The 9,445-nt window shown below is 39.8% G+C and overlaps 1 protein-coding gene across 1 annotated transcript; it reads left to right on the top strand.

Moving 5' to 3' along the window:
* The first annotated feature begins 446 nt into the window (after nucleotides 1-446).
* Nucleotides 447-8,830, top strand: LOC128398971 (vomeronasal type-2 receptor 26-like). The gene is made up of 6 exons (XM_053360232.1): nucleotides 447-664; nucleotides 1,252-1,543; nucleotides 1,984-2,784; nucleotides 3,760-3,987; nucleotides 5,787-5,913; nucleotides 7,926-8,830. Exons 1-6 carry the CDS (start codon nucleotides 447-449, stop codon nucleotides 8,828-8,830), a joined length of 2,571 nt encoding a protein of 856 aa, XP_053216207.1.
* The last annotated feature ends 615 nt before the right edge of the window (nucleotides 8,831-9,445 follow it).

A 9,445-nucleotide genomic window follows, 5' to 3' on the forward strand; every position in this document is an offset into this window, starting at 1 on the left:
AAAAGAACTATAATTAAAGTTTCCATTTATCAAACCACCTCATGGACTTGCACAGTACACTATCAAAGCTAATGAGAAAGTCTGTGAAAGGTACCATAATTGAGCCTTTCAAAGCCTGGTGCCCTTGGACAGTTTTGGATCACAACCTCATCACCTGTAGCCATCTTTGAATGCTGTGAATTGTGGCCCAAAACATCTGAGGGATACAAGGTTAGAGGAGGCTGACAAAAATATATTACCTCCAGCAATCAGAGCTAGACTTAGGAATCAGAAACCATCAGCAAGGATCCATCAGCGCTATCAATATTTTATTTTTTCCAGTTTTCACAGTCTAGATTTCAGACATATGAGCAGGCTAAAAGGACAATTGGGTCAAATTAATTCCATCTCAAAAGAAGTAATATTACAAGGGGGATTTTTGATTATACGGAGCAATTGTACCAAGGATGGTGGCATTGTTCCTCTTGCTGCTGATTCTACTGCCTCATGCAATATGCAAGCCTTCCATTGTTAAATGCCAGGTCCATGACCCTCACACTCCACTTCATCAGTATCATCAGGAAGGAGACCTCATCATTGGTGGCATAGCCTCTCACAGCATCATCGTCTCCAGTTCAATAGCATTCACTGAAAACCCCCCACCAACATTGCTTGAAGAGATAGAGTAAGAACTGAATAATTTCTCTTCTGTATTCTGATTCCTTCTTTGGGCACTGGAGTGATCAGTTTTAGAGGAGGGGTGGCTAAACTTTGGCCCTGCAGTGGTTGTTGGACTCCATCAGTTCCATCAATAATAATGGACATAGTAGTACAACAACATCTGGAGGGCCACGGTTCTCCGTCCTTGACCTAGAGGCAGAACTAATGTTTGGGTCGAAGGAGATATGTTATAAGAGAAATGTGATCAGGACGAATTTCCACAAATTTGAAGAAAATGTTGCCACTTCCCCCACTGATTTAAACATTCAAGTATCATATGAAGACATGTAATATTGTTCTGTAAATAACTGTATCACTTTTGCGTCAGGGCTCCAAGACAATGAAATAAGGGTAGGACTTCTACACAGATGATGAAGCCAGCATTAAAAAATGTGTATCAGGGACATTTTAAAGGCAATTTCTTCCCCTTTAAAAAAAAGTTAAATAAATGCTGTAAAATATAATATTAATGAGGATGATGTAGAACCGTGTTGTGATAAATTTACAAGGTGTTACATGCTCTTCTGATGGAAAATGAAACTCTCTTTTTAGAGTGGTGACTAAGAATTACCAGCACATCCTGGCCTTGCAATTTGCAGTGAAAGAGATCAACGAAAACCCTCAGCTCTTACCCAATGTCACTTTAGGTTTCCGCATCTATGACAGCTATTTCAATGCCAAATGGACCTCTCATGCCACAATGTTACTCATATCCACACTGGAAACATTTGTCCCCAACTACATCTGTGACATCAAGAAAAACTTGATAGCCATCATTGGAGGACTCGACTCCCAAACTTCCCTTCATGTGGCAACAATCTTGGATATCCATAAGGTTCCACAGGTGAGATATGCATCTCTTTGTCAACTTACGGGAATTTAACACATCTAGATATATTCTGATAAATGAAGGCACACATTTCAAATATTCACGTGGGCCACGCTAATGGCAGATCCAAGTTAAGAAATCAAGTATAGATAGCACATATATTATTGCTTCAGACATCCCTTTTGGCCTAGCCAGTTCCTGATAAATGATAACAGCTCATTGGCAGGTGAGTATCACTTGGCTTAGCAAAAAGGGCTTAGCATGGGCAACCCAAAGGGCAAGGATTAGAAGGCACAATTAGAAAAGGCCCCAACAGTGCTCTTAATACACAAATCTAATATAAAAAAGTTATTGTTGCTTCTGTCTCTTTCTCCTCCTACCACAACTACGTTTAGCTGATATATGGCCCTGCTCCAGTGATGAATGAAAAAACCCCAGGCCTTTTCTTCTACCAGATGGTGCCCAAGGAAGACCACCAGTATAAGGGGATCCTGTCTTTGCTTCTGCATTTCCGGTGGATATGGATTGGAATCCTTACTTTCTATGATGAGAATGGAGAAAGATTTGTGCAAACTGTGGTTCCACTATTTTCCCAGAGTGGCATTTGCTTTGCCTTTATAGAACGAAGTCACAAATCTACATATGTCACTGAAATTAAGGATATGTTTAAACTGGGGGCAAAAATAAATGACAGAATAAATGATAGCAAAGCCAATGTAGTGTTGGTTTATGGAGAATCATATGCTCTGGCATTTTTTAGATGGTTGCCTTACCTATCAGAACTGGAACAAAGTTCAAATACGCCAAAAGGTAAAGTGTGGATCATGACAGCCCAGGTGGAGCTCACTTCTTTTGTCTATCAACGGACTTGGGATACAGAAATACTCCATGGGGTTCTCTCATTCACAACCCACTCAAATGATCCACCAGGATTTCGTCAATTTGTCAAGAGCAAAACCCCTTCCAACCCAAAAGGAGATGGCTTCATTTTGGACTTCTGGCAACAGGCATTTGGCTGTGTATTTCCAAATCGAGTGGTTGGCAGTGTGAAGGGGGATATTTGCACTGGGCACGAGAAGCTGGAGACTCTTCCTGGTCCTTTCTTTGAAATGAGCATGACCAGCCAGAGCTACAACATCTACAATGCTGTCTATGCTGTGGCCCATGCTTTACATGCCATGTCTACATCCCGAGGCAAACACAGACCAGTAATGATCAGGGGAGGAATGAAGTTTCACAAAAAACTGCTGTGGCAGGTACTGGACTGCACACCCTTCCTCAAAGAGGTTCAAAACATGTTCTGTTTGCCTTTTATATCTGTCCATTTGGTTAACTGTCATTTTCCCTATGCAACCACAGCAGGGGTCAGCAATCTGGGTGCAGCAATGGTCTTGAAATCTTCCCCAGATGCCCTCAAAACCACTTCCTTTATTCCCTGCCCTTTGGCCATGAGATGCACATAGAGCCAAATGGGAACTTCTTCACATGCTTTTCTAGCTTCACTTTCAGCCCACTGGACTTCGCTGCCTATTAATATCAGACAGAGACCTTCACTGTATTCATTTAGGCACCTGCTTAAAACATTTTTGTTTAGGCAAGTCACATGGGTGTTGACGTATTTTAATCTCCTTGCATTATACTGCTAATTTTTATTATTATTATCATTGGTTCAAAAAGTGGATTTATTGTAATTTTTATTATTTTAAATATTTTAAATTTCTTCTTTTAAATGGTTTCAACTTAAAGTAGAAATACTGAAAGAGAACAAAAGAAAATGAATTCCATCCAAGCATGATATAGCCAACTTCTAGACTTTGCCTTTATCACCATTACTTCTTTAAGCTGTTTCTTCAACTATTAATAGTAACCTCTTAGATGAGCATGGGATTGTTTTCCCATTTACCTCTGAAGTTGGTGTATAAAAGGAATAATATATCACGTAGCATAGCATATACTGTCTATAGAGAGCAATGTGATGTATTTTAGACAACAAAATGAACAGAGCACCCACTTTGCACTAATAAATTATTAGTGTGTGTGCATTTGCTGCAGGAGATCTTAAAAATCTGTAATTTGAAATGAACTTCCAAATGTGAGGAATACTTGGCTATATATGAAAAGAAATCTGCTTTCTGCCAAGATGGATATTTGGAAACCTGCCATAAAAAGTGAACATCAAAGTTATCTCTTGCTAAATTGAAGCCTTTTCTATACTTTCTCTTTCTATCCAGCTCCATCATTTTTTGAGGGGTATCTCATTTAACAACAGCGCTGGGGATAAGATTTCCTTGGACCAGAATGGGGAGATATTGGCTGGATTTGATATTACCAATTGGATTCTTTCCTCCAACCAATCCTTTCAGAGAGTGAAGGTAGGAGGGGTGGATTCCCTGGCTCCTCCACATCAAGCGTTGACCATCAATGAGGGAGCCATAAAATGGCACAATTGGTTTAACCAGGTAGGATGTGAACATCAGCCAATTGTGACTTTAAACACTTTAGCATAACATACAAAGATAATTTCATTATACATTCTTCAGCCTTTATAAAATTGGATTGGAGTAAAGATTAAAGATAGAACAAGCTATGTATTAATGTTATAAGCTGAATGCACAGCCTCTATACTGGTTCCTTTAACACTGGAAATGAATGTATTAATTGACAACTTAAAGAAGTGAATTCTATTGAATTCTATTGAATACATTGTTATGAGTTTGGAGGATCAGTCTGGATTCAATCCTGGTTCCCATTCTGTTTCTGGGATCCTGCATCAATGAGAGGAGAACACATAAAGGGAAGCTTGCAGAACTAGTTTAAATAAAGCCATATGTTTAAATGTTTAAATAAAGCCATATATGGTTAAGACTCTGTGGTCTCCACTGATCTTGCTTAAAAGTAAATCTGAGTCCTGATTCTCTCACTGCTTGGAGACTGGTGTAGCATATAAAAATATAAATACAAATTGCACCCAATGGGCCAACCTAGATAGTATCTCAAATACTTGGGCTGCCACACATCTGTGCCTATATTTATAACAATGCTGAGAGAAGGAAGAGACATGATGTGACATCAACTTTTACATAAGCCCCATAACAAAAGCCTAATTCCTATAACTTCTGGTTGTTATATTCCTAGTCAGAACAAAAGAACAATGTAAAGTCATTGGTTTTTAATATATTCTGTTCAATATCATCAACAAGGAAGTCTTTACACCTCTCTGTACTTCAGTACCCCTTGGCTGTCACTATGACTCATTCTCCGGGGCATCTGAATGCTCCTCCTTCGATACTGATATTAAGCCCACAAATGAATAGCTGAGTGGAGAATTAGATGCCACCATCTCCTGGATAGAGAGCAATGTCTCTCTATTGTGGCTTTGCTAAAAGACCCAAGGCAAGGATGTGGGATGCTATAATACAGATTGCACAAGAACACTTTTGATCATACCACATCAGTTGAATTTTAAACAAAATATTTTGTTTAATTAAAAAGATATTTTAAAAAATAGAAGGTTGCTTCCAGCTCCGATATTCTTTATCAGGCAAGGAAAACATTAATCAGAATTCATAAATAAAAATAATAAAAAAGTAAAACATTAGTCATGTTTGAACCACTCTGACCTTTGCCAAGCAAATGAAAGCATTTCATTTTTGAGAAGCCTGAATAAATTGCATCAATGGTTTTCACCAAAATTAGAAAGCAAACCTATGGCTTGCAGGTATAAATATTACAGTAAAATAAACATTTCAGTAAAAAAAAGGGGCGTCCATATGTCAATTTTCAGCACTTTCTAAACTGTGGCTCCTTTTTAAAAAATTGTATGAATTTTTGACACATTTGTAGACCTCACAAGGCAGATTATGCATCCCACAATTCAAGATTTTAGAATAGCAGGTGTATAACTCTATCTGATGTCAGCTTTGCAATAAGCGACACCACCACAACCCTTTAATGTCACTGTGGCAGAAAGAGGTGTGCATACCTAGTCAGAGCCCTGATTAAAGAGGATGTTAAAAACATTACTATCCACAACAGTAACTGCAAAAAACAACGATTTATTGGAGTTTGCACATTGTGTCAATGGGAAATGTCAGAAAATGAGTCCAATTTGGAATTGAAACAACCTATTAAGTGAATTGCTGAAATGAATGTTGTTGCTGTTTTGTAAACCCCTTTCAAGGAAGAGCTTAACTTCCCCTTTTAGCTTTTCTTTGAGTCCACTTATTTTATACATCTCTCTCTTTCATTTGTGTAATAGACACAGCCTAACTCTGTATGTACTGAGAGCTGCCGCCCTGGTTTTTGCAGGAAAGTGAAGGAGGGGGAAGCATTTTGCTGCTATGATTGCATCCCATGTCCAGAAGGGAAGATTTCAGACGAGGAGGGTAACAAATTTACTGTCTATATTTATACCTTGTTGCCTCTAATCGAGAACATGCATATAAAATTATGCAATCACCAGGGTTCCTTTTTACAGCTTATGAAATATTTAGAAATCTAGCAGAAGAGGGACCTAATGAAAGTATGTGTGTGTGTGATAATTTGTGATCTTGAATGCTATTATTAAGGAAGAATCCTATAGCAAACTCCCCCAGCTTGAACAGGATTAGTATAAAGTTGATTTTCAGATGAGCCAGAATGAGCATTCTGTAACAGTTGGCTATATCATATAGGGTTGAGACCAGGGTGGGGGATGTACTTAGCATACAACACATGAAGGCTATTCAGCATGGTCACGTGATTTGGAAACCCAACCTAAATTAAGCTAATGAAAAGGGTGGTGTAACCCCAACACTATTTTAAAAGTTTGTTTTCTGTCTGACAAGCTTTGGGTAGCTCAAGCAGTGGCAGCCCTGATCCTGAATGCATTTTGCATCTGGTACACTTTATGCTGTCTTAATTTATGCCAGGATTGCATTTCATCATCATCTAGGCATAGTATTTGTCCTTATTTGTGAAATCATCTTCTACAGCAGTCCTTGAAATCTGTTTTTACACTTTGACTAGAGATGGCAGAATACCTTTTACTTTCACATATTTTTGCCCATTATTCGGTTGATTTATTAAATACTTAATTCCTGCATTTTCTCTTGAAATGTGCTTAGACATTTCTTTTTCCCTTACAAACAATATTTCAATGTCCACTTACTTTCTGGTAACATATTTAAACATTTATTTTGATGCCTTGAAACTTCAGAGAATTGTGCCATAATGTTTGGAGAAGTGTGAAATACTTAAATCCAGAAAACAGTTGAAAGATGTTGAAAGGTCATAGAATGTTGAAATTTGCAAAAACTGAATTACACAATCACTCCTTAATGAAGGAGTAAGTAAGTGGGAGCAAAGACTCTCCTCCCTGAAAGAGAGGGGAGTGGTTGTGGGCGGGAGCCCGAGCACCGCCCAGCAGGGGGCGTTGCCCCCTGCCTCCAGCTCACCTGGCTGGCGCTCACGCCCCCCCAATGGCCACCCAACCAGGTGCCGTGGAGGGGGCGTGTTCAGCAGCCTTTTGCTGCAGTGCCAGCCTCTCCCTGGCCTCATTCCTCATTGTCGTCCCATCACAAGTCACCCACCCTCCACTCCCTTTTAGTTAGGGCTTAGGTCATTGGCCTTGCTATGGACCTTAGGTTGGTCGCCCTGGTTGCTCGGGGGGCCTGGTAGGAGTTTTTCCATTTGGCATTAGGCTTTTTGGTTTTTTCGCCTACCTCGTAGCAATCATCACAACTTTTGTGGTATTGGTGGGTAGGTTAGGCATTGGAATAATGTGTTGTGTGTCGAAGTGCTAGGTGTGGCCATCGCCTATGCCTTCAATTTTTAGGGGTATTCCGTTAAAGGAATCTGGCGGTCGTGTATTCTGTCCGATGCCTGCTTGGCGGGAGGCCATGGCACGACCCTCGGTGACAGCAGGGGTGAGCCTATAGTTGGATTAGCATCAACAGGCTCCACCTACTGGTGAATAAACCCACTTGTTTCGATCCAATGCCTAAGCCAATACCTTTTCATTGCTGTAATCAATAAAGTTGTGGCCTTTTCTAGCCCATCAACCTTATATCACTTGTCCTTGTGTCTTCATTTCACTTCGTGGGGGTCGGGTCCTCGAACCACAACAAAAACAGTGAGAGGAAAATTTGAGTTGGCTTCTGTATGTAGATCAGGAAGTGTATCTGGGCCCCCCCCCCTTGAATTTTAACACCATCAGTATTCAACATGGTTTCATCATTTTCAATATTAATTGTTTTGAACTCCTTATATGCTTTTGTATTCACAAGATCAAACCTTAATTTTTAAAAACCGGTTCAAAATATTGAAAGAAACAAACAATAGAGGAAGCGGAGTGGCATGTTGGTCATTTTTTTTAATTTTTTTTTTTGGATTGAAGAACCATGTTTTTCTTTCTCAGACATGAATGACTGCTATGAATGTGAAGATGAAAAGTATCCAAACAAACATAAGACTATATGTATTCCTAAGCATACAACATTCTTGTCCTTTGAAGAACCTCTGGGCCTCAGCTTAGCCTCTTCTGCTCTTTCCTTTGCTTTCATTACAGCACTGGTACTGGAAATATTTGTGAAACACAGGGACACTCCCATTGTGAAAGCCAACAACCGGGACCTTACCTACACTCTGCTCATCTCCCTTTTGCTTTGCTTCCTTTCTGCATTACTGTTCATCGGATATCCGGACAAGGTGACATGTCACCTCCGACAAACTGCTTTTGGCATCATCTTCTCAGTGGCTGTTTCTTGTGTGCTGGCAAAAACCATCACTGTGGTTCTGGCTTTCATGGCCACAAAACCAGGATCCAGGATGAGGAAGTGGGTGGGGAAGGGACTGGCGAACTCTATTGTCCTTTCCTGCTCCCTTATTCAAGCACTCATCTGCACTGCATGGCTGGTGATATCTCCTCCGTTCCCTAATGCTGACATGAAGTCAGTGGCTGAAGAAATTGTACTGGAGTGCAATGAGGGTACGGTGACCTTCTTTTACTGTGTCTTGGGCTACATGGGCTTCCTAGCTTTGGTCATTTTCACTGTGGCTTTCCTTGCCCGGAAATTACCTGACAGTTTCAACGAAGCCAAGTTCATCACTTTCAGCATGCTGGTCTTTTGCAGTGTTTGGTTATCCTTTGTTCCTACCTACATGAGCGCAAAGGGGAAATACATGGTGGCTGTGGAGATCTTCTCTATCTTAGCCTCCAGTGCTGGGTTGTTGGGTTGCATCTTTTCCCCAAAATGTTACATTATTTTGCTGAGGCCGGAGCTGAACAGTAAGGAGCAACTAATAAGAAGAAAAAATTCTTAAACTGAACATAATACATAGACTAGTTTATATCAGAAGAGAAATTCCAATTCACATATTGAACCAATTCTTTCTCAAAATCAACTCTTTGTTTAGAAAATGCCTTTGGGTCTCTTCAGTTCCAAGAATATCTATGCAAAAAAATGCAAATACGGATAAAATGAGGAGGATTTGGGATCCGAGTTTGAGAACTGTATCACCAAGCATATTTACTCTCAGGTACACAATTCTGGAGACTCATAACTGAAAGCAACTGTCCAAATTGGGCTGCTTTGGAATATTCCTTTCTAGCACCTCTAGAAAGATGGGCAGGACTTGAGTCTAAATACATTAATACTCGATATTCTATTGAAACAATAACTCTAACGAAATGGCACCACATGTCCCAAAAATATACATTTTACCCTTTCTTCCACAACAAAATGCCTTTTGGGGAAACCCATCTTTAGAAATCAGGGGGGAAATGGTTGTATGGAGGAGGTGGATCAATTTGGGTATATTAACGGTAGACCAGCTAATAAATGAAGAGGATGAATTTTATACATATTCCACTTTAAGAGACAAATACAGATTGCCTACAAATGCTCAATGGAAATATCTCCAGATAAAACACATGCT

This window comes from Podarcis raffonei, chromosome 13 (assembly GCF_027172205.1).
Source record: "Podarcis raffonei isolate rPodRaf1 chromosome 13, rPodRaf1.pri, whole genome shotgun sequence".
Taxonomy (NCBI): Eukaryota; Metazoa; Chordata; class Lepidosauria; order Squamata; family Lacertidae; genus Podarcis; species Podarcis raffonei.